Source organism: Cygnus atratus, chromosome 7, assembly GCF_013377495.2.
Source record: "Cygnus atratus isolate AKBS03 ecotype Queensland, Australia chromosome 7, CAtr_DNAZoo_HiC_assembly, whole genome shotgun sequence".
In the NCBI taxonomy this organism is placed as follows: domain Eukaryota; kingdom Metazoa; phylum Chordata; class Aves; order Anseriformes; family Anatidae; genus Cygnus; species Cygnus atratus.
In genome coordinates, this window is record NC_066368.1 from 1,142,653 (window position 1) to 1,168,553 (window position 25,901).

At 44.5% G+C, this 25,901-nt stretch overlaps 1 protein-coding gene across 4 annotated transcripts in view; it reads left to right on the forward strand.

Annotated features, from left to right (window-relative positions):
- The window catches only part of TCERG1L (transcription elongation regulator 1 like), an 85,597-nt gene that overhangs the window by 46,601 nt on the left and 13,095 nt on the right, over positions 1-25,901 (forward strand). For 2 of the 4 annotated variants that reach the window (XM_050712024.1, XM_035547863.2), the window contains 5 exons: positions 1,480-1,605; positions 10,993-11,087; positions 12,504-12,592; positions 16,879-17,033; positions 23,553-23,622. In XM_050712024.1, coding sequence (XP_050567981.1) covers positions 1,480-1,605; positions 10,993-11,087; positions 12,504-12,592; positions 16,879-17,033; positions 23,553-23,622 — 535 coding nt within the window. The remainder of the gene's footprint in view (positions 1-1,479; positions 1,606-10,992; positions 11,088-12,503; positions 12,593-16,878; positions 17,034-23,552; positions 23,623-25,901) is intronic. The other 2 variants (XM_035547864.2, XM_035547865.2) reach the window with 2 other exon arrangements.

Consider the following 25,901-nt stretch of genomic DNA (forward strand, 5'->3'; position numbering starts at 1 on the left):
ATTTCTCCTATACGGATTTAATGGCTAAAGATAAAGAGAAATAATAGAACGCTCCCTTTTCTGGAGCCTTTCCTCCAGCTGCGTGCAGTTGACCTTGCCAGGCTCCCGGGTAGCCCGTGTCGCCCTGCACTCCGTCCTGCAGGACAATGCAGTGGTGGATTGCTTCCATAGCAATGCTGGACTGCTTGCTTCCAGCACGCAAGACGTACAGCTGGGTAAAAGCAGCTGTTTGAACGTGGTTTGCACCAACGGGAAACCCTTTAAAATAGCGGTTCTAGCAGAACTTCCCCAGCGTTCAGCAAAGACCCCTTTGCGCTACCGCAAAGGCTGGGTGAAGGCAGCGTGGGTGGCAGGTCCGTGGGCAGCAGCGTGCTGTGTCTGCGATCTGCGTGTCAAAACCAGGAGGAACTATCCTTCTGCATCGGCACTAGACGAGGTGACACCCACGACGGTAGTTCTGAGAAAGAAAAAGGACATCAAAGTAACCATTGTGATAATATAACGTGCTCAGGCGTTTTAGTCGTGCTCGAGGAAGCGATCAGTGTTCCCCGCGTTACTGAGAGCTGTGCTTAATAAGCTGCCTTGACACCTGGGAACCGAGAAACAAATCAGTGGAAACATTTACAGTGGACACTGAGTTGAACACTACGCGTTCTGCAGCTTGAGACGTGCTTGGGAAATAAGATTTTATTCTCAGTCCATCTCAAACTAGGGATGTGTCCCGACTGCCAGCTCGGTCTTGAAATGGCAGCTTGTAAACAGGGTGTGGGGACTACGGATGGGAAGTGAGATGATGTGATCTCCTTCAGTTTCTGAAAAAATGTGTAGTGTCCAAACATACGGTTAATAGGAAAACAGTGCTTAAGGTTTGACCTCGAATTTGGCAATAGCCACAAGTTCTCAAGGGCTAAGTATCCTAGTTTAATTACCATGATTTTAGCAGCAGATCTGGATCGCTACGTTATCATGAATAACGCATGTGGGCAATGCAGTGGTTTTCTGTTTTGTGGATTGTCTGTGAGCAGGCTGTGATTCACGTGGATAAAGCTGCTGTTGTGTATTATTGGCAAAATATTTCCCATGAGTAGAATGGGACACAAATGGTTTGCGATGAGTAATGAGTAGAAATCGGAGGTGTGTTATTTAGTCTTAAATAAGAAAACTGATCGTGCTGTACGTCTGTTCTGAACACACTAACGTGTTCTTGGAAATTCTTGTTTTGAGGAACGCATTCATATTAATTTAAAATATCCACCTGTACTTATTTGCCAAAAATCAATGGGCCTCATGTTCAGACTACACCAGTAATTCGAATAAACTCAGCCCCTATTGCTTTAACCATCGAAGTGAGTGTAGAGAGAAATGTTTCACAGGAGGTTGAACAAGCATTATGTGAAATACGGCTGAAAGAAGAGATTTTTCTGAAGGCATTTTTGTCTACTGGAAAGAAAAAATGATTTCATTATGGTTTGAATGCAGGTTCTGCCTCCAGAGTGGATGCTCGTGTGAGTCCTTTGATGCCAACGCAAGTCGCCAGGGTAACTGCTGTGTCTGCACCAGCTGTGACGTTCATGACAACCAACTTGATGGATCAGGCATTAACAGGTGTGTTTATATTTCTGTGGACTGATTATATTACTGGAGCATATGTTGCGGATCTGTGTACTTCCAACCAAACTGTGTTTTCCGTACTGCACAGTAATGGGGGACCCTTAAAAAATCAGCTCAAATTTTATGGCATTTGCTTTAGCTAATTACAAGTATTTTCAGAGTGTTTCAGATCCCGTTTGCTCGGTCTGGCAACTGGCAGTAGCTTTGCATTTGATGACACAAAAGGCAAGTTTGTGAAATGTCCTTGGGCTTTTCATTTCCCATGCCAATGGTATTCACAAGCATTGCAGCGATAACGTGGTTATCTTTTGGGTAGTTGCTCCATGAAGCCTCGTTGGCTGCAGTCTCAGAGGATGCTTTGTGCTGTGCTGTGTGATAAAACAGTTTTATTCATATTCATGTAAATGTGTGTGTTGTTGTGAAAGGGAGACAGAGCTTTCTCCCAAAAGCTGGAAGAAGTCTCGTGGCGTTGTTCAGATTCACGTGTACACCTTGCAGATCATGACCAAAACGAGATCAGATTTTGATAAAAAATTGAGAACATCTTTCCTACTAACAAGAAGTCCTTACAATCCTGTCGTTGTGAAGACAGGAGCTCTGGTGGTGGAGGTGAAATACTACGTTTGGAGTGAAGATGTGCTGTCCTCTGCCCACTGGGGGTGGCCGCAGCCCTCCGTGCCTGGGCGTATCTCGGGGTGGTGAGCACGCTGCAAGCTGTGTTTCGTGGCAAATGCTGGGCTTTGTCAAGAATTGCTAGATACCAGTTCTGGTGTAATTCTTCTCGTCCGTCACACCTAGGCAACGTTAACAAGTTGTGGAGGGGTTGAAAAGCCGCGTGTTAGAAGTGGCTGTACTTGTAACTGCGTGCAGGGTTTTGTATAAAAGCCATCGCTCGTCCCGCTAAGCCCTTTGCCTTGTGGGTGCATCACGCTCACGGGCTCTATCCACAGCTAAGATAAAAGTTACAGGGTCACCTGTGCTAGGCAAATCCCTAACTGGAGCTGTAGGCTCTCTTTGAAGCAGGTCTGTCCGCCGTTATACCTGTCTCGCATTAGACCTTCTAATTGAGTTTATTTTACTGAGCATTCCACTTTTGGTTGGGAATTTTTGAAAATTGCATGACAGATATAAGACTGAAAGCAAGTTCATACACCTTTCCTGTGATATACTTTGATTTAAAGTTTCTTGTCTGGCTTAGTTGGCTTTCGCTAAGCGCCTACTTCTTTTACCCTCAGTGCAGTTACTCCGTTTAAGACCCGTGTGTTCCTCTGCAGGTCACTGTGGATGCTATTGACTTGCTTTCTTGGCAGGAGCAAGAGAGACGGAGGAAATGCTAAAACTGGTTAAAGAATGCGTGGGCAGAAAGACAAAGTTCTGTGTAAGACTCCTGCTGCTCTGCAGTTTGTTGCTTGTGGAAAACTGCAGTCATCATTTGCAATGTATTTCATGTCAAAGGAATTTCATAATCGTCTTGTTGTCAGACTGGCGAACACAAACCCTCCCGATTCCACCCATTGTGCTGAACGAGGATTAAACTGTATAAAGCCTTCGATGTCTAGATGGCTTTTGATGGCTAGGCCTGTGTGACGTTTGGTCAATAGGCTGTGTAAATCAAAGGGCCGTAGCGTTGAAAGGTCGTCGTTTTGGAAGAGCAATCGTTACGTTTCTACATGTATACAAGTAATGTAAATAAGATGAACACTCTATTTTTGTTTCTGGCTTTACCTTGAAAATAGAAAACACATTCGTCTTCCTCCGTTTGTCATCTTTGATTTGCTGCTGACTGCATTTAAAAGAAAAATGGCAATTTCACTCAAGTTTAGTATGGATTTTTCTTTAATGTTTTTCGGGAGATCACACTTTTCTATAGGTTTCTACAAGCTATCATTATTTCCATTGGAAGGGCAATCAAAGAAAGAATCATAATTAGGGGCAAATAACAGTAATAAAGGTGTTTTCACACATCAGTCTCAAAGTGCTACAGAAAAGGAAGCGTGCACTTCAGAAAGCTGTTACGAAACAGCGAGAATTGGACAAACCCCCGGGAGCTGCCCCGCTCACGGAGCTGGCCGGGGAGACGGGGTCTGGCCGCTGGTGGGGAGAGGGCACGTGTGGGTAGGGGCAGCAGCCTGCCGGGCTGGAAGGTCACTCTGCCTGTGCATCTTCACGTCTGCCTGTGCATCTTCACGTCTCTCCAGAGATAGCCAGGAGTGTACAGCACCGGCAGCACACCGTGGTTTGAACCTGGAAAGTGAGGAGAGCATGCTGATACTCAGCGCTCCTCTGGGGGGCGAGCAGCAGAGCAGGACCTGACTGCTGAGACCCTCGGGGACATTCGTGGCAAACTCAGGTGTGCCAGGGTGATGTGACCCGGCAGCACGGGCGAGAGGTGGTTTAGGAAGGCCCCAGCCCCCAGCTGGTAATGCTGAGCCGAGATGCGGCGCCTGGCCCGGCGCTTCCGCCCGCTCCGAGGGGGGAGTGAGACCACCTCCACTTGCTCATGTCGGTCTGCTTTGCTCCTGGTGGGTGTGTAAATGCCCTAAGGTGGGTGTGTAAACCCCAGTGCTGCCAAGGGGCAGCAGTGCCCGGCCATGGTGTGGGGAGGATGGGGACAGGGACAGGCCAGTGGGTTCACAGCAGTTCTGCAGGCGAGGGGAGCGTGAATGGGGTTGGTGGGTTCAGGAGATACCAAGCCCTGCCTGAAGTAGTACTGCATTTCGGGTCGTTGCTGCACAGATTTGAAGCTATGAAGCTTTAAGAAAGTGTGAATTCAATTTCTGTCTCAGGAGCACTGAAAACTAGGGCTAGTAGCTTCCAGGAGAGGACGGGGGCAGACAAGTGGAGTGCCGACTCTCCGAGCCGTGCATCTTCCAGCTGGGACGGGGAGCACTTTATCTCCGGGCGGCAGCCCCTACCCCATGTCTTGCTGCCAGTGCCGTGGTGCAGCAGTCAGCCAACACGTGTCTTTTACAGGACATTGCAGCCAGGCTTTCGTTTTGCAGTACGGGTAAGCCTTTCTTTGACTTTGTTTCTTAAGGGAAAGCTGTGCGTTCAGTGAGACCTGGCAGAGTTGTGTTTTGCTTATGATAGCATGCAAAAAACCTTCCTTCCTGAAGACAAAATTAATCTATTTTTTTTGTATTTCTGGAGCACAAGTAGTAAACTTTGCAGCGGTCTTGGCTTCTAGTAAGCATTTATTTTTGTGTTGGAAGTTGGAAATATCCAACGACGGGTACAAATGATTTTTTTTCCCCTTACAGTTAAGGGAAAAACACCTCGTACATGATGCTCCTTACAAGAGGAGTGGAGCTGTTCACTGCCACCCGCACAAAGCTCCGCGTAACCTCACGGATCTTCAGTGCTCAGACCATCGAGTGCTTCAGATCAGGGCCAAGATCTTGAACTCGATTTAAGTTTAATAGGAATTGCACGTAAAGAGCAGAGGAAGGAGCGGCGCCAGGAACTGGCAGAGATGTTTGACTGACTGCAGCTTGCCTGGACAGCCTCGCAGGGGTGCAAAGAGCTGGGAGAGGGGCTGAGAAACAGCACAGAGGCTGCAGCCGAGAGAAGAAGGTAAACCCAGGCAGACTAAGACTGCAGACAAGCATATATTCAGTGGTTCTGGGTTAGGTAAGGGCTGCCTGGTGCTGAGGGAAGGCCGAGGCACGAGCCCCGAGTGCTGTGCCCGGTCCTGGTGGAGCTGGCTTTGCTCCGCAGGGAGTGAATCTCAGCTGCTGCGGGACGGGGGGTGCTCTGCACCCTGCGCCCTGTCTGGGGAAAGATCTGTCAGAGAGTGTTGGCTGCTTGTCTTCAACCTCCGCACCAGGCACAGAGCCCGTGCTGTGGTACAGCAGGCAAAGAATTTATCCTCGTTTTGCTACCGTTTTTGTTACAAGCCTTCAGGAAAATAAGGGAGTGAGTGGGAAGAGGTTGCTGTGGAGGGAAAAAGCTGCTCAAGCAGAGGTGTTCTAAGGTGGGAAACACAGCGCTTGGCAAATATCAGAGAAAAGGGTCAAAGCAGAATATAGACACCAATTAAGGGGTGAAATAAGCTGTGCAGGAAGGAGCAGGAGCAGATGATGCCAGGAGGTGCCCGCTGCTCTGAGCGGTGCTGGTGGGTGGAAGCCGGACCCAGACGTACGGGAGCAGGGCACGGACTGGGTGACGGAGCCAGCAATGAAACCAGCCCGTGTCTGGGCAGCGAGCAACAGGGGAGGAACTGGGCGTCCGCCCGATGTGGGTTTTAGGCTAATCTCAAAAAACGAAAGAAAAAAAAAGCTGTGGGGAGAGACAGGACTGACATACAGCAATATTGGTGGGATAGCAAAAAGCAGAGTGCTTAGATGTATGCACTTGAAATAAATCCATTTCTCTGCAACATTTAGTGTCAAATTTTTAAACCTACATTTGAAAGTAACAGAAGTCTGGCCTCTAAAAACCTTTGCAAAACAGTTTTAAACTCTGTTGTCCAAAGCCTCTCGTGGAGTAAATCAGTCCTCTTCCTCATCCTCTCTAATTCTGCGTTTAACAACATGTTTATAATCATACGCCTACATCCTCTGTAATATATGTAAGATAATTTTGCTACTTCACCTCTGCTTTTCATACTGTGAATTATTCATGTCTCTCTACCTGCTGTGGAGGCTCAGAGAAATCTCTTTAATCAGGTATCCTTAGCCTCCAGCCTCCAGCGCATCCTTCAGCAGTGCTGCAGCGGCTGCGGGAACGCGCTGCTGGTAATTATGCTGCTAAGTTTAGGGGCAAAAAATGCTGTGTGATTATGCTGGAGATACGTCATGGTGCCTTAATTGTCTGCCTGCAGTATATTTTATGCACTTAAGTTAAAGAGGGGAAGAAAAAAGGTTTGATTAACGAGAAAAGAGTAAACCTGAGGAAAGACGTGCACCAGTGGCCAATAGAGGTCAATGACGTACCTTGCCCACTGTTCTTTCTGGCATGTGCCGGCAAGAAGAGATCCGTAATGATCTAACAAGTCCTAGAAGAAGTCTTCAGTGATCTGGGAAGCCCTGCCCGTGGTCTGTTTCATGTTCTCCTGCACAAGCAGAGCGGTCGGTCAGTCCGACCTGGCCTCCCTGTGCCTCGCCTCTGGCCTCACCCATTCCGGCTCTGCTGCGTCTCTTGTCTCACGCTCGGGTTCCCTCGTTCACACAGCCCCACCTGAACCCAGGGAGTTCAGCCAGTTCAGGATTTTTAAGCTAGATGGAGGAAACACAGGCTTTGGTGTCTTGGGAAAATCCATCTCAGTGATCACTGTGGATATAAAAATAATTGACCCCTGACCTGCCCAGCGACTTTCAGCAGTTTAGCCCAATTCTTTTGTTTTTTTATTTCCATTTTATTGCATATGTACTGACTGTCCAACATTTTGTGGAAGCCTGTGTCACGTGTGAATGCTTAGTGAGCTGTCTGCTGCAGAAGCTCACGTAGGTGTGCAGCGCTGGCGATACGCTATTTCTAGCAGAAGATGCAGCACCCAAGTCCCTCTGTGAGGCTTCAAATCCCTGCTCAGATGATGTGAGAGAGCTTTTCAAGGGAGAAAAACTGAGAAGTTGCTTCGGGCGTTGCCAGCACATAGAGTCTCCAAGTGGAACTGCGTAAGGTTCAAACAGGAGTGAGCGCAGCTGTGTGCGAGTCTCCAGGCTTGGTCAGCGCGGCTGCCTTTGTGCTTCGTACCTCAAGACAACCTTCAGCTGCTGAAGAGCAGGGTAAGAGCAGCAGTGGCAACAGCAGTTGTGCTGTACATCGTGCCTTCCTTTGCATCAAACCGGAACTACCTGAGCTGTGGGAGTGTTTGAGGTTCTCTCTCCTGTTTCACTCTTCGGTGTCAGGAGTGCAAAACTTCCCCTGAATTTCACATGTGCAACAGTTTGTTTAAATCTACCAGTTGACATTTATCTATTTTTATTAATGCATGTAATGATCAGTTAAAAAATGAAGCCAGCGAGGTAAACGTGTTCCTCATGCATGCATACGTATGCATGTGGATGGATGAGAGTTCTTGGCTACTTCTTAAATCAGCATGGTGATGAAGACTACCAAAGAATCAAACTAGCTTTTTTTTTTTTCTTCTTCTTCTTCTAGGATTAGAGAAATAGGTAAGAAGAGAAAGAAGTAGAGCTGGAAGTGGAGTTGGTATGATTGCCCTACTAAAACAAAAATAAACCCAAGATCTGTTAAGCATTGTCCAAGTGTGTTGCTCCATGTTCAGCTGCTCCTTCTTTGCGTGACAGAATCAGGGGTTTGCCTTGTCTGAGCAGCAATTTGTGTATGAGTGTTTCACCAGGAGGTAATTAGCCTTCCAGAGCTCTTTCTTCTGGGATTACGTCTTGGCAAGAACGGAAGAATCATGAGCTGGATGCGCTGAGGCACAGCACCGTTCAGCAGTGCTACCTTCCAGCGTGCTGGGAGCCCAGAGCCTGCAAACAGCCTCCGAACCGGGGCTGTTCCACCTCCTTCCACGCCGCTGCACAGTCACTGACTTGTAAAGGAGCTACAAAGGGAGATGTCTCAAGGTTCCTTTCGTCCTCCACAAGCACGTTTCCAGAAGGCATGCTAACGCTATTTTGATTTAAAACCTTTGTTGGAGATGTGGATGTCTGTAAGTGACACGTGCTCTGCTTTCACACCGGGGCGTGCCGAGAGCTGTGCTCCCAGCGCCAAGCGGCAGCAGAAACCAAGAACATCCCTGGGGTAGCAGCAGTGCCAGAATCAGAGATGGAAAACTATGGGGTAAGGTAGTGAAGTACCTTTGTGAAGGTGAAGAAACTGCACGTCTTTCCTCTGCCATGTTGTAGAGTGTGAGAATGTATTAGCAGAGTGAAATTTCAGCCAGGCTCTGTAATTGCGCCTCCAAACTTCACAATGTGGTGAATGAGAGAAACATCCTTGGTTCTCAAGTGTCCTTTTTGCTATATTTTTTTCCTCGCACAGCTCTTCTGCGGAGAGTTTCATCATGGCTTATGCCACCACTTACCGATGTGAACAAGAGTGCATTACCTTTGTAGGTTTTTTTTTTTTTTTTTTTTTTTTTTTAACTTAGTAGTTTACATCAGATTGAGGAATGAAATGTGCCTTCATATTTGTCAGCAGGACCCTGGTTTTAATCTTGGCTGAAGATGAGCGCCCTGGGGTCAGTTTCTTCCTACTTGTGCTGGTGTCCCTGGTATGAAAATACCAAGCCATATGTGTGGCATCGCTGTGCTTGTCATCACTGAGAAATTCCCTGCAGGATCCAGAGAGGTCCTCTGCTGTCTCCAGCCTTTGCGGCTCTCTGGCTGTCTGCTCTGACCCTTTTGGAGGTTCAGGAGGAGAAAGCATGGGTGTGACCACCTGCAGGCAAAATGAAGTTGGAAGTAATTTGACTGCGTTCAAAGCTGAACTTCTCCAGTAATGCTGTGATTCCCTGCTAGCAGATGTCCAATGAAGAGAGAGAGATTTAGAGATCCTTTTGATATATATTAGCTGCTCCCTTCTCCTTGCTCCTTTAATGTGGAAATTAATTGATATGATTTGTAAATCTTCTTCTTCATTACCCATAAAAATTGAGTAAGTTGTCCTCTGAGAAAAATGACTTATACTTAAATTTTTATTATTTTGATATATTCAGTGGAGAAAGAGAATCAAACACTTTGTGGGCTCCAGCTTTTTCCTTGATGTAGTTCCTGTTGCAGGTATGTCTATTCTGCTAAGTAATTTTCAAATTATTCAAATGCTATTTCACACGTGAATCGACTCCGTAATACGCACTCCTGGAGCAGCAGCACTTGCCAATAGTTCCTTCAAGCTCCTCTACCCAAGTTTTAGTCCATCTTGCAGACAAAAAGTGCTCTGCAGCTGCTGGGGACGAGAAGAGTCCATCGCGGTGCTCAGCGTGGGCCGTGCTGCCCTGTCTCTGCAGCGCGGCGTGCTCTGAGCCCTCGAGCAGTGTGTTCAGGGTGCAGGCAGGTGTGCAGTGCTGCACCGGGGTGCTGGTGGCATACCCGACACAGGCACAGTTGGCAGGAGACGTAGTAGCAGTTTCGGAGGGGTTCGAGCCCCCTCAGGTAATTCTGCTGCGGTGCTGGAACTCGTCAGGGATGTATGCACAGTGGTGCTGGGTGTTGGGGTATTGCTGTTGGGGTTTTTATCTTGAGTGAATCAAAACATTGTCACCATTTGTTGTTTAATGTTACCTAAAATGTTGTAGGATTTAAGGCAGAAATCTAAATATTATGGTGTGGGGCCCCAGTCATGGTTCTGGGGGTTTTTATCCTCGGAGCGATGCACAGGGCCGCACGACATGGCCACCTGCATCCCCGGCCGTGCGTGCTGCCCGCTGGAGCCGCTACTGTCACCGCTCGGTTTCGCCTTTGTGGAAAAAAACACTTTTTTCTGATTGTTTGGTCTGTCTGATACCTGCTGCCTTTTTGCCTTTCCTTGCTGTTCATTACGGCCTGTTATCGAGACACAGACTTTCTGTAGCCCGTGGAAACACTCCGAGTGTTTAGCACTTCACTTGGAGCCAACTGCTGTGTAAAAGGGGGCGGGGGTGGGAGCTTGTTCTTACAACTGCTTCCAATTAGCAATTAAAAGCTCAGCCATGGCTGCTGCAGAAGGCAAGGCAGAGCACAGCCACGGCCTGCAGGCCCTGCCTGGGCCCAGCACCCTGCTGCTGCCGGAGGGCCGGGGCTTGCAGGCAGAGGGGCATGGGCGATGCCCTGGGGACGTGGTGTCCCCATTTCCCTGCCGAGGGACGTGGTGTCCCCATTTCCCTGCCCGCTGCCTCCTCTCCTCCTCCCACACCGCTTCATTTCCCTTCTCTTGAGCACGGCCGAGCTTTTTTTGTGCAGCTTGACCACACAAATGCTCCCCTCACGCAGCATCAGCAGCGCAAGTGCGGTTAGTGTATAGGAAGTGCAACTGGTCTGGTAAAGAGTCTAATTAGGAGCCTTGTTTAAGGAATCCTTCGAGCCTCTTGGATTTATTACTTCGCCTCTGTTCGCTCACCTCACGCGCTGCCTTTGCTGCCATCAGTCTCCTCGCTCCGTCTGGCAATGAGGTGATAATTCAGCAAACTAAGGGGAAAATCCATTTCCAAAGCTTCTGAAGAATGCTGCTAGGGCCTTGAAGGCAGCTGCTCGGTGCCATCCGACACATTCATGTTCCTAGGAAAAAAAAAAATAAAAAGCTCAGTGCAGTCAGAGCCTCTCTCAAAGGTATACGGATGAGTCCTGTTAGAATGAGCCGTGATATTTAGGAAGGTGACGAAGGCCAGCGCCTGCTGGCAGAGAGCAGCCCTGGCACCGTGCGGGGGGCGCAGCCCCGTGTGTGGCCGGCAGTGTATGGGCTGCACCTAACTGAAATAACGCTTTCTCCTCGCAGATAACGGGAAGGAATCCAGCCGGCCCTCCTGCCCACCCACCTTGATTTTGCACGCCGACAGGAAAAGCGCGCCCGTGGAGAGGGATGGCGATAAGGTGTGCTATGGATTTCCTTCTTCCTTTAAAAACCTTTTTAAGATATCGAACTGCACAAATCAGAGTCACTATAAAGGACTGCTCTGTGACCTGGAGCTTTGCTGTCGATAGAGGATTGTTTCCTACAGTCGATTTTAAAGAGCTATCTGTTTAATTTGTCTTAGTGCTCTGTGGAGCTCTGTCAGTGCAGCTTCAGGGTGTCGGCCCCAAAGCTCTCGGCTGCAATGTTGGGGCTCAGGAAGCAGCAATGGGGAAGGTGCCCAGAGCTGCCCCGCAGCGGGCACTTCACCCACACTTCTCCTCTGTGCACACCTGCTTTTGGTATCAGGAGCTCTGTCCTGAGGAGGAGATGTGGAATGAGTTATTTTTTGAAATTTTTTATGTTCCTATCGCACTGTTCTCTGTAGGCTCTGTGCAAGCAAAACTTCTCTGCCTACCAGGCTCTGCAGGTGTTGCCCACATTTGCATCTGTATTGGTACTGGGACACGTCCTTGGTGCTTCAAGTAGCAAAATGCTTTCAAAATAAATACCTCTGTATATATGCTTTATTATATTTGCATTAAGTACATGCTTCTCACGTCTTGATACTGCACCGAGCTAGATCGCTGCCTTCCTCCCACACCTCCTCCTCACGGTTTGTTTCTGTAAGCCATTGAAATGCTCGCTGCCCGTACATGTCAGCTGTGCCACACCGCCTCCCTTGGTTGCTGCGCCATCTGCACAGGCCAGCCGTAGGCAGAGGGGCCTGTCCCTGTCGCAAGGAGGTTGATGGGGACAGGAGTGGGGTTGGGTCCCCACAACGGGACCCCCCCCCATGGGGTTTCAGCACTTGTCACAGTTACGTCTTTGCATAATACCAGAAAAAATGCACACGAGCAAGCAGTAAGTGATGGCCATGATGTGACATGGCCAGGACATGACCTCTGCGGGGTGCTGTGTGCTCCCTGGTTCTCGCTCCTGCTCAGATAGCTCCCTCGAGGTGCCTGCTTGCCCACCAGTGCCACTCGCAGCCCTGGCCCTTGCCATTACCCCACTGCTCCATGAGTTGCTGCTCTGCCCAGGTGCTGGGAGCGCTCCTCCTCCAGCCTGCCCCCCTCGTTAGCTGTCATTTCTGACGAGGCAGCTCTCCTCGTGGTTGCAATACACCGAATTATACCCGCTGTCCCAAGCGAGCTATTGGCATGGACAAAAGAGTGCCTGCTGGTTTTTCTTTTGTATTGCTGAAAGTGGGGCACCACTTTGATTATTTCCAGTTTATCTGGACTATTCTCAAGGCAGTTGGTTGTTCGTAAAGCTGTTAGTGGAATAAAGGCAATTTGTGTAACCCACTTCACGTTAAAGGGAGTGATTTGTATGACAGTAACAGTCTTATGTATCGGTTTTACTTGTTGACTAATCTCTATCTTTCTTTCAAGGATCATTCTTTTAAGCTAGTAAATGAGGATGACAGTTCTTCAAATGGCAACAAGCCCGTGGCATCCACTCCAGTGCCAGGATCACCATGGTAAGCAAATGCAATTAGAGCTAATAAAAGTCATTCATCAGTGCTGTTTCTCTTGCCAAACATGCATTAGTTGTCTTTGCGTGGGGAAAATACACTATCCTGGATGTTAAGTAGCAGCACTGCATTCCTTTTCAAGCTTCCAGTGTAGCTTTTCCTCATTAATCATGTACTTAACGAAAATGAGAGGACATAGCTGCAAACATGGTGTGGGCCACCTCCCTGGGATTTGTGAGGTAAGTGGAATGTGCTGCCGCTAGGAACCTCAGCTCAGCCAGAAATCACTTCTGGTGGAAAGCAGCTGGTGGTTTTTCTTTCTGATTTTGTGGGTGCTTCATTGCTGGTGTTCTGTGCAGCAGTGCTGTGTTCAGCATTGTTCTTTAGGGGCCTGGTCTTACCAGGTCTCTCACGTGTTGAGGACCCAGTTTGTACAGTTCTTGGATAGATCAAAGACGAAATACAAGACCCATGAGAAATGTTCTTGCTCTTTAGGGCCAGACCCCCTTCATCTCCCAGTTATTTCATTGGCAGTGGTAGTTTCTTAGTCTTGCAAGATTGGCATCGATTTCAGGTTACATCTGAAAATCTCTGAAAGGTTGTGTCTCATGCCCTAGGTTTCCTGACCACATTCTCCTTCAGTTAACTACATCCTGGGTAACTGAAGCTCTTGTGGGTTTTAAATAGATACAAATCACGTTTCGCTTTCTGTCCTGAATGGTTGATAAGAAAGATTTTTCACGTCCTTTACCTATATGCCATGAAATAATAAGTTTATACTGAGTGGCTGATGTCTGTGGGATCTTTGGCTAAAGCAAAGACCAGCCAATATTTGTTGTTATTATTCTGTGCCATTTTGCAGACCAGCCAATGTTGTAAACACAGTCTTATGTCGTATTTAATCTTGACATCGTAAATGTGATTTATATTAATCATTTCTGTTCTTGACAGCTGCTGCTGTAGGAAGTAGTACAATGGAGCTGGTTGAGTCCAGCAGTGTCATGAACAGGCTCACTGGTTCCATCAGTCAGTTCTCACGGAAAAGAGGCAGAGCCAGGTCACAGCACTGCATCTTCTGTAGCAGTGGCTGCTCAGTGGTGTGTGGGCACCACTTGCAGATCTAAACTTGTGATACTGGAGTCTCTAATGAGAAACCTTACATTTCTGAGTTTCCAGAGAGCTATTTAGTGACCCAGTGAGCGCTCAGGTGTGAGACCAGACATCAAAATCTCATCCTTGGGACCAGAGGGGCAGGGCAATGTCCTGATGCTGAGAGTTGTCCCGTGTTCTGAGGTGACAAAGTCTCGTCTGCTCAGTGACTCATGATGGAACATGGAGCACGCCTGTAGGGTGTTCAATCAGAATTAAAAAATTACTTTTTTGTAGGTTAAAACACAAATTCAGCAAATCCTGAATTTATTCTCCACCTGTAGGTTGGCTCCATGCTTCTGCAAACTCATGGTTGATGTGACATCACCAAGCATATGCTGGGGTGTCATTCTGGGGCAGGAGCAGGAAATCTGAGTGGGGCTGGAGGTGGTACCACAAAACAAATCAAAAGGTGAGTTTTCAGTTGCTAACATGCTGTCAGCCCCTCTGAGCCTTGCAGGGCATTCAGCACTTCGTGCAACAATTCACAGAAATGACTATTTGATCCTTCAGTCCTTACTCAGAAATGTAGGATGGGATTATTATAGATGAGTTAGCAATATTGCCACCGTAAAGACTGACCAGTTTTGCAACAGAAGAGTTTAATTTTAGAATTGAGATCAGCGTCTGTAAATGCTGGGTATTGAGTGCATTTGATAAAACAAGCAGTGAACACGTGGCAATTCTCTCATTCTCCTGCTCCCAGCTTCTAGGTCACTAGAGAGTGGTCAGATCACCAGAGGTGCACAAGAGGGGAGAACGGAGGGGAAACAATTGCAGATTTACAGACTGTGTGAAGTGGGAATCGATATGTGAAAAAGGCGAAGGAATCCTAGCTCATACTGCTGTTAGCAGGACTGCAAAGGTTGCTGTACATGCTTCCTTCCGTCTGAGCTGTGTACATCTGCTGTCTGCAGCAGGACTAAGGGCAAAGCTGGAGTTCAGAGCATTTGTAGAATCTGAGTGGAGGTAGGGACGGGGAGGAGGTGATTTCAAGAGCCTGTGGCCGTGAAAAGGGAGAAATGGCACGGGCGAATGGCTAATAGGAAAAGGACGATAGCGTCGGAAGTGGAGAAATCTCCAGTGACAGCATCATGGGTGTGAGTGTAATCAAAGAAAAGGAATCTTCTGCCCAGCTTATCACCAGTGCTTCGTCCACCCTCGTGCCTTACATGTGCACTGCCTGTGTGCGCGTCCTTTCTGTCTTCCTCTTTTCTCTCGCTTTGTTGTTTCCCTGATATCATCGGAAGTGTTGACGTGACTGTTGCCTGTTACTGAGACTCTGAGAAAATTAGTTATTGAGGAGACTAGGAGAGTTAGTTCAGCCCCAAAAGATCAGTGACCCAATCTAATGACTGCAGATCTCTAGACATCAAGGTAATGTAGAAATCAAGAAAAATGGGAGACAAAGGACCTATCAGGAGTAGCTAGATCATATTTTTAATGGCAGAAAAAAATCAAGAATGTTAACCAAACGTTTCTACATTATGAAACAAAATATGTATAATCATCTTGTTCCCTTACTCATGCTTAAACCAGTTTTCTATAGGGAAAAATGAGCACAGCAATATCTGCATCTCCAGTTTATGCTCAGTGGCTGAAACAAAATATCATGCGTTCCCTGTGGATAATTGAAACTGTTATTATACCAAGGAGGAACAGGTGGCATGTTACATGGGGAAAGGGACATTAATTTTAAATTAAACGTCAGATGATATTAGTCACAGAAAAGTAAAGAGGTGTCACAAGGGAGCCCAGAGTCTCTAACCTGAGGTGATGGCACACAAGACCTGGTGGCATTCAGTGATTAATGAACACCATCAGCATCCACGTGAGTGGGCAGAGGAGCCGTGCGCACAGCAGCATATCAGCAGAGACAAAACTTGTTTCCAAAAACACTGGTTATAATCTCTGTCAAATAATAGCTTTGTCAGTCCCATGTGCGTGGGGCAGCGTTGCTGTTCCCAAACAAGATGCTAGTTTCAAGTTTACCAAGTCTCTTTCTTACAGAGCTTATATATACGTTTATTTTGTGTATGGGCAAAGTCAGTGGTGATGTCTTACCAGTGGTACACAGAAAATTTTGGGTCATAATCTTATCATACCTTGCAGTGATGGAGTGTTTTTCATATTTGTAGTCTTCTACCCAGACCAGATTTTTTTTTTTTTAACCGCTTCTGATCCCTTCTTTTAATAACAGCTAAGCATTAGGGCCTCTACTAATAACATTTGTTTTTTCCAGAATTTTATGTATCAGAGACCAACGTTTTCCCATTATAAGCGTGTGTGTATGTGTTTGAGGAAGGCAGAGTGATTATGTGCTGTTTATTAGTTTTCTTTACAATTCAAAAAGTGCAGGCTTTAGATCCCTGTTCTGCTAGTTTATTTACATGTAGATTCGGTGGAGTAAATCTGAGCTTTACTGACTGCGTCATGGTGGTGTGTTATTTATGTTCATATTATTTTAGCTGTTTTAAAATGAACTTTGGTGCAAAAGCTGATGTCAAGCTGAGACAGTTACTTTAACTGAACAAGTCAAACAAGTGGCTCGCACCGCAGCAACTTGGTCACGTTTCCCAGACTGGATCCGGAGCCCATGGATATCACCCGGGCTCGGTGCTGTGGGCTCTGGCTGCGGCCACTTGCACGTCCCCTGTGCGAGTGCCCGTGGCCCTGCCTCCGGCTGCCGGGCGGCCTCGTGGTGCCCTGGGGCTGCTGCCACCACCGGCACAGCCTTGCCTTGCGGGCTGCTCAGAGCAGCGATCGGGGTTCCTGTGACTTGCTGCTCTCACGGTTACAGCCTTAAAATGCAAAATGTATTTTCCTGTGGCGGCTTTTGCTGTGAACAAAGCATTCACTGTGTTTTCCTCTCCTTTTCCTTTTTCCCTGCCGTGGTAGAGTATTTAACCTCCTGCTTTTTATGAGGTGTGTAGACCATTTCTGTGACCTGTAGTTGATGTGGAGGGAGTTACTCAACTCAAGGTAACTTGCATGGGATTGCAGGGCCTCGTGCAGGTTGTCAGTCTGAGATGAGTCTCACCCATGCACAGTTAACAATGACAGACAAGAATTCAACTCAGAGTTAATTTCTTGGTCATACGTATGTTTGACATTATCTAAGCATAGTTTATCACTTGAAATAGGTGTGTAGTCTGGACTGGAGATGACCGGGTCTTCTTCTTCAACCCTACAATGCAGCTATCGGTGTGGGAGAAGCCGGTGGACTTGAAGCACCGTGGCGACATAAACAGAATCATCGAGGATCCGCCGCACAAGCGCAAGCTGGAGGCCGCAGCAAGTAACTAATGCCCTGTGATTATTTGCCTCTATTTAAACTCAACTGTTGAAAGAGTCTTGATCTCTAAGTACGTTCAGTGAAAATTTGATAACCATGATTAGAATGGTTTTCCTTTAGAGATTTCATGCCAAGTATCATATTAAAATTGATGTTCGTTACAGAATATTTATCTCTCCTGAAGTGCTGAACTAGGGGACAGAGCGTTCTCATTACTGGCAATAAAGAACCAGGTGGCTTCTTATACTGGATGAATCTGTGATGTTTAAAATACATCTCAGAAGACACTAAGTTTTATTACACTTATTTCCAAGAGGTACATTGCAAATGCATTACCAATGCATTATTCAGTTATTCCACAAAAGCAGATATGCCGTAGTTAATGATTATTCAACCAGGTTGTAGAGGGGGAAAAAAATCCCAATAGTAAATCTCTAATGACTGCTAAAAGGTTTGATGGAAACATGGGTGCTTCAATCTCGATGTAAATCTACCAGTCACCTTTTAAACACTGTGGATTCCTGAAGGGGAAATTTGTGGCACTGGCTGAAGAAAAACATGCTGATATGCAGTAAGTGGTTCAAAATACAGTTTAAAAGAAGGGCCTTGACTTGTCAGGGATCCAAGGTTTGCTGTCTGCCCGTCTACAAGGTTTGTGGAGGCAGTTCTCCCATCCCATGCTTCATACCATGGTGTCTTTTTATTCTGCTATCCATAGCTGAGCTGACCAGTTCAGATTTTGTGTTCCCACTGGTGACCAATCCAGCAGTAGCCCTGCATGTCAGTCTGGGCTTACCAATGTACTAGTGGCTCCATAGTTTGTTCTGCCACATTTGTCTCAAAAATCTCGTTTCACCAGTGGACTCCCTGTGCAGTGTTACTGGGAGCGGTTCCACACAGTGTCAGTGCTTTCTCTATTTCCTAATGCTTTATGTTGGCTTTCATGTAGGAGCTGTGTCAATAGGATCTGCCTTTACTGGGAGGACATCTAGTATGTATGGCAGTCATTTGAAACCCTGCTTGTCTTGATTAGCTGTTTGTGCTGGTGGATCCTTGAATATTGTGCTTTACAACAGTTACACAGAAGAACCTCCTTCAGCTGATTAGCGGTGAGGTCTAGAAATACCAAGAGGGGGAAAAATTAGGCTTTTGTCATTCCTTTAAAATACAGTATTTTATAACTAGAAATAAGATGGCATTACAAGCCTCCTGAAGTGACCTGTCTTTTTTGTTCCTGCTATCGGGAGCCATAATGCATGCTTTGATCCAGAGGGAAAACTTCCAGTTAACTATTGAAAAACACGTTGTGAGTATGCATTTTTGGACTTGAAATTTGATGCTGACAGGTAGATAAAAGTGAGTAATAAATCAGTATTTGTGTTATCATTACTAGCAGGACGTTACTGAAGAAATGCTATAGAGAAATGCTGCAGAGAGTGGTTTTCTGTTAGTGTAGTTCTTATCAGTATATAATGTCATTATGTTATTTCAATATTAAATGTAAATTGTCAGATGCCTGAAATTCACATAAAGTCTTTTTGTATTTTGTGTAGAGCTTTGGTTCAGTATCTAAAATGCCAAAGCGTATCTGCTGAATTTCATTCTTCAGGAGAAAAAAAGAGCATATGTTTTTATTACAGGATATATTGAAAGATCGATTAGTTACTGACAAGGGGGTGTGGTAGCCAAAGGCAGAAGTGAGGGTCATGGTTCACGGTCTATAATTAATTAACAACAAGACTCTTAAAACTATTGCTGATGTCTTCCAATTCATTCCTATCCTTTATTATCTATCTATATGTACCACCAAGATTTGATTCATGGACCAATTTTGTTATGACCGTAGTTTTCATTGCTGCTAATAGTCTTCATCTTCCTTGATATAATTGGGACTTGTGGTTGCTTGGTATTTGAGACAGTTGGGTTATAATTAGTATATATTAGCTGCTGAGGTGAAAGAAATTATTTGTTGCCATTTCTCTTAGCTTGTCATCTCGAGTAAATAAATAACACAGATGAGCCGTGTGTTTGCAACAATGGTTGCCAAATGTATTTAGCTTAGTTGCTGCTGCTGAGTTTTAATTATAATTTTTAAATCAAAGGAACGAGAAAGTTAGCAAGCATAATTATTCATGGGGTGTTATAGGTTATCTGTGCATCACTCCATTGAAAGATCCAAGTGCATTTGTAATTTAGGCATAAATGAAAAATTACTCCTTTATCAATTACTCTGCCTCCACAGTGTTCGTTCTTGTAGAGATGTACAAGGGCGTCACGCTCCTCGACCAGTGGGTTCCCGGCAGGCCATCCCTCGCGGTCGGGCAGGACCACAGCCTCTCCTGTGCCTCCAGCCCTCGGAGCAGGGCTGGGCAAGGAGCCATGCCGCCACTCCGTGCCAGCCCCCGTCTGCTGCAGCCCCAGAGCCTCTGTGAACAGGGCCACCAAAGTGGGTAGGGCGAGCCTTCGCCAACAAAACAGAGGGCCGGGACTGGTGGCGCTTCCAGGTTCTCATACGCTGACCTTCCATTTTGCTGGGGCAATGCTCTCTGACAGCAGAGTGAAACGTCTGATTGCTGCTGCTTTCTTTCCCTTGATTACCTTTTTAATGTTAATTCTATGTCCCAGTGTGATCATATGATGACCCAATATCCCAATTCCCCTCAAGGATTCCTTGAAATGTTTCCGTCTTACTGTAACGGACAAAAACGTTTTCATCTACTCCTCTCAACCCATGTGGTATTCAAATGCCACTGGGATTTATGCACACAAAGCCGTCACGTTGTGCAGGCCATTGGAGTGTGTAAACGAAGCAGGGAAAATGAGAACCACAGCCTACCCCGCAGAGCCCCTCCAAAGGTCTCTGAACTACCAAGGAACACATTTCACACCAGCAGGGAGAAGTCACCCGAATGGAGAACCTGGTGGTTGTTCCAGAGTCCTGATGTGCCTCAAGTTGTGCCGCCTTCTGATTGACACCGTCCCTCCCTAAAAAGCCTCTCTGCACTCCGTTAAGCCCAACAAACAAGCACAGGCTTTACTTGCTTGGGAAGTAGAGCAAGTATAACACTGGGGATAAGAAACTTTTCCCAAGTTGTAACCTCTCTAGTCTTCCATTTCACTCCGTCATAGTTATCGAAATTTCTGTCCATTTATTGTAAACAATCAAATGGTGAGGAAAACCAAAAGCTAGTGCAACAGGAAACAGTCAGTACCAATTCTTTAAAGGAAAATCTAATTAAATCCAGAGGTGAAACTTGGCACATCAGCCCACGAGTGTGGTACTCCTCATCAACCCCAAAAGACATGTTTGGGCAGGGGATACTGGAAGGTAAGAGAATCAGATAGGAAAACAGAAAAAATACTTAGGTTGAAAAAGGATATTTTCTTTCTGTTTTTAGAAAATTTTTTGTCTGGATGTTAGGGTCAGGAATTTATATTTTTTCAGACAAAGAAGATGGACATTAACAGAAAATTGCATGTCGATTCATACTTGGTATGATCCTCATTCAGAATTAGGGATGATTTAGTCTACTCTGTTCCCAGAAATATTTTCAACCATTTAGTATTCAAACAAAAATAAGAAGTCTGGTCCTTACAAATAGCATAGATAGTTAAACGTTAAACTCGTAGTCTTACATGCGATACGTGTAGAGAGCTAGGGCTCTCTACAAAATTACAAATCAGATTTGTGTGTGTTGCCAATGGATTGGCAACGCTTTAACTCACCAGGTAAATAGTGGCAAATTTTTTTGTTCTGGAAAATGAACTGAAATTCATTACACGACAGATTAGTTGAATGATTTAATTAATCGGCACTAAGCTTGATAGGCCATCAGACTGGGGCAGTGCTCTGGTTCATGATTTCATGGAAGGATTACTGTCAAGTAATATTCTTCCTCAAAGCTTTGAATTAGTTATTAGATTTTGTGCTCCATTGCCTTTCTTACCTTTCAAAGTCAGTTTATAATCTTACCAGAGGTCCAGCGATATGATGTGATTCAGTAGGTTCCTGTGTGAGAGTATAAATACCGTTTGTCATCTTTTACTGAGTTTTCCATCACACCGAAATGTTAAGCGATGATGCTGACTCTAATCTTGTTCCATTTCTTCAAGGCAGCATACCCATAGTAGTCACTGATGCAAGCAAAGCAAGAAGGATTTAGTGTCCCTCCTTCATGTAGGCTGTCATTGTTCACTGGAAGAGCTTGAGATATATATAGCAGGAATCAGTGGATGGAAGTAAATAATGAAATCAGGGTATATTGTATCAGGTTTCTTTTATCTGAAAGTGATTAAATTAAATTAAAAGGGATTTTAAAAAGTGATTAAATTAATTAAAGGTTTGGTTTTATAAATATACAGTCCATGTATTTTTTTCACAAAAAGAATTCAAAATGATATAGCCTTCTTTTCAGAAATCTGTGGTAGATCTTTTCCTAAGATGACTTCAAATTGAGTTCAGGCTCAAGTAGCTTGAGAGCTTCACATAATCATTTTTCATCATTGGTGAGTTTTCTCGTCTTGTTGAAAATGTGAGCTTTCTGTTTTGGACCTGACTTTTTCACCACTTGCTTTCTTTTCGTTCTTTACTGAAAGAACATACTTTCACATCAGGATTTATAATGTCCAGGAGTATCACAGGGTACATCCTTTAGCTGGCTCTGGAAAGGCTGTGTGTAGCATTTGATAAACACAACTGCTCTGCTAGGCATGGCTTTTTCTTCTTTTTATTAGTGCTGAAATTTGGCAGGAACAGGATTATGCTTGGTCAGTCAGCGCTGAACCTAGAGTCGTCTTTACCTTAATCTGTCTGATGTACAACATCAGGTACTCTGTTTTTTCATGTTATGTTACCAATCGTTAAAGCTAAGAGCGCTGGTGCTTTGGCAGGTTGTCCAACCTCTCATTAATAGCTTTATAATGTCTCTATTGAACTGCGTTCCACCATCTAAGTGAATGGACTGTTTTTCTTATTTCTTTATATTTTCAATTGGGTGTCCTAATGAAGAAGTCAGCAAGAAAAGATAATAGTTTCTGTGAACTTGTATATGATTAAAACATTATTAAATTGATTAATGTATTTGTAATGCTGAGATCAAACTCTCCTTATTTTGAAATGACATTCACTTCTCCATACTGTCATTTATGTTATAGTTGGTAAAATATCAAAATAATTTCAACTTTCTATGTATTTTCTTCTTACGTGGTCTCTGTTCCTACCTCTGGTTTTCACATGTCAGAATGTTACGGCTAGCATTTGTCCTATTGTTCTTTTTGAAGTGATTTAGTGTGTGCTGTGCTCGTGCACTTAGTATAAACAAACCTTAACATTTGCTGAAAGCCCTCTAATGTATAAGTAACTTCCCTAAAATAGGGGAAAAAATGAGCCAAGAACAAGGTTCTTAAATTGAAGCTTGGTTAAATGGCCAAATTTCTATTAGCTTCAATGATTGGACCTGGAGAAGTAAGAGGAACTTGAAATCAGGTTATAAGTTTCAAAACAATTACTGGTCTCTATTTGTATTAAATTATTTTACTGCAGACCTCTTGGAGTTCTTGATGGATTTGATTTCAGTGAGATCAGATCTCACTGTACAAAGTTATTCGAAGCAGTGAAGCCATCAGTTTTTATCTCCATAACCTGTTCAGTTTAAAATTCACTTTATATTTATTTTTTAATAATTTCCTAAATAACAAGAACAATCTTCAGTACCAGCCTAATACAGAAAGGCTCAGCTTAGCCTTTCTGGTATTCCCAAGCTAACCACGTACGGTTTGGCGTTTGTATTTCTCAACTGATACACGGCGATCTACTGAAATATACCCAGCACAAACCAGCCACCAGTTGGACATTACTTCTGCTGGTCTGTCCGTGTGAATTTAGATGAAAACATAGTTTGTATAAACGGGAAAAAAACAAATTCCAGAAATAAGTATCAGTTCTGTATGGTATATATTCATTATGGCTGCCAATGAGTCCTTTGAGAACAAGGCCAGCCAGGAGCGCAGCCTTCCCTTGCAGTTGCCCTGGAACACCGTTAGCGTGGAGGTTGTTCGTACCTGCACAGCCCTGCTGCTCCGCTGGTCGAATGCATGGACCGGTGGCACTACATTCGCTTGTATAACAGAGAAACGGGATAACAAATAGGCTCTGGTGTGTGTGAGTTACCAGCGTTGAATCCTTCAGACTACAAGGACTGAAATAATTTTGCAAAAGCATCTTTGTGGTTGTGTTTTTAGGGGAAGAGAGGTGGGAGTAATGAGATTTTATAAAAACATGTCACAAATGAACAGCGAGCAATTTTTCAGAATGAAAATGGCCCTTTTTTGTTGCTATCACTTCCATTTGCATGAAGGGATTTCTAAGGATTTAATGAAATAAGTTATTTTTAAAATACTCTGTGCAGAGAGGAAAATAGTAAATATCTGAGCAGAAATCAAAGAACAAGAAATGAAAAGTTAATGTGGGGAATTTGTATTCCCATTTTTCTAGTTCAAATCTAACTATTTATTTCTTTTTAGCAGATAAAAGTGTTAGCTCTTGTCCAGGAGATGAAAATGATGATCTTAGCATCAAAATAAAGAGAAATAAGTAAGTTCTAAAGTTTACTTTTATATATATGTATATATATATATGTATATAAAATCTTGGGAAACTAAAGTCTGGTCAAATCAGTGCGAAGAGAAATAGCACTATTTTCTTCTGTATGGATAACTAAATCAGTAAATTATGAAACACATTCTCAAAGTATCCACTCTTCATCCAACACCATTTTTTAAAATATCTATTTCCCATAAACATCATCCATTTTTGTATGCGTAACTGTTACTTATTTTGAAATTGTTTAAAAAAATGACTGAGTATAAGTCCTTATTTTAAAGAGATTGGATAAAAGCCTTATCTTGATTAAAGTGAAGTAACATTTTTTCACTGCAATCAGTGATGCCAAAGTTTCAGTCATCTCTTTTGATGCTGTAGTCAGGCAAAACTGCAGCCAAGCTACCAGCTCAGAAATGTCCAGAGGCATTTGTATTACCATGCTTTTATTTGACCTTTATTACCATGTGTGTTTCATATCCGTGTGAAGTATGAGGCTGAAAAAACTGTGCCAAATAAGCAAGCCCCCACCCTTGCCAAAATATTAAGAAACAGTTTGGTTTAAGCAGTGCCTTAGGAACATTTCGTTCTATATAACCTTTGGCCAGTAACTGCATATAAGGTCAGCTGTTCGCGCAGGCTGGCGATGATTCATGTGCTGGTTTGGAACAGTAAAAAATAATTCTGTAAAATAACTATGTATAATGCTGTTTTCTGTATTTGTCGGCATTTTGATTAGGAAATACAACACATTTCTGTGTTTTGCAAGTGGCAACATTGAAAATAACATTATTCTCTTTTATATTGCCATTCTTACCTTACTGCATTGAGTGGGTTTTTTGACCTCAGTAGAGTTCCCATGGGTTTATATTATTATGAAGGAAAAATCAGATACCTTGAGTTCAATACTCAGAGCATGTAAGCATTTAATATGTAGTATAAAAGCATGTATTTATACTTAATATATAGTAAATACAGGTACTTTTAATATTTATTCTGTATTTGTAAGGTTAGGATAACAGTTGATATTTAATATAAAAGTATTTAAGAACACTTTTATTGAAATCAGTGGGTCTAACAATAATGGGCCGCTCCTGGGACCTGTGTATAGAAGCAGATATTTTCTGTGTGCTATTAAGATGGTTCCTTTTAATGATTGCTTGAGGTGATGGAACTCCATGTAAACAGAATTCCAAAACTACAGAAGTTTGTTCATAAACTTGGGAAAAATGCACTTATTCAGAGATTTCTGCATCAAAATAGTCTTGGGCTTATGGTGCCTCTTCCAGTCTCTATTTGTGAATAAGGAATATTATCTCAACTGGATTGGATTTCCATCGCTTATTCACAAGAGGACATTGAGCAGATGTCGGCTGCAAGTGCGCGGATGCCAGGCTGGACGAGGCTGCGGGGCCTCCGCGCCGCTGTCCCCCAGAAGCCATCATCTCAGCACGGCATTTTCCCGCACCATGCTGGGTTTGGCTTTTTCAGACAGCCAGACAAGCGAAAGGCAGGTTTTAGGTGGACGTTTGCAGTGCTGTGCATGAAATCTGCAGGAGAACAGAAAACTGAATCTCATTTTTACACACAAGCACACGTTACTCACTTGTTTTTGCGATATCAATATTTTTTCTTGTTTAAACACAACAAAAAAGGAGGTGGAACATGCTTTCAGGGTGTGTTGTAAAGCATGCTGCAATCCTTATTCCATTTTGATTGTGCTCTCTCTGGAAGTTCAGTTACCTTAGTAAATCATGTGGTTGCTTTGGCATACAATAAATCATCCTCTAGATGATCTGCTAGAGAAAGCCCGGTGCTAATGATAAGATGCAATTGCCTCAGAGTTCCAGTACAATTCATCCTAATTCAGCTAGAGGGGTCATCACGCAGGTATTCAGTAGAGCTTTCTGATTGCAGCATTTTTGTCATTTCTGATATTCACACTTAGGTCTGTCTTCACATTTACGTATTAAATTTATATTGGTAAATCAGATCTGCTCTTCCACTTCTCCTACTGTTTGCTTGCTGTTGACAAAGCTGGTAGGGGACCTCACCCAAAGCCGACTACAGAACAAGGCAGAACTCCCCTTTTTTCTCGCGTGGACATTTGCACGAGGCTTGTTCCAGGGCTGCCAGCCAGAATCTGCATTTACAGGTTTGGGAGCTTTGGACTGCACAAGCTGCTGGTGCACTTGCCTTGCGTTTTGTTGGGGTGTAATGGAACTGCTTCAAAATACTGAAGGCAAATCTTACTCGGGTGATGCTCTAACTGT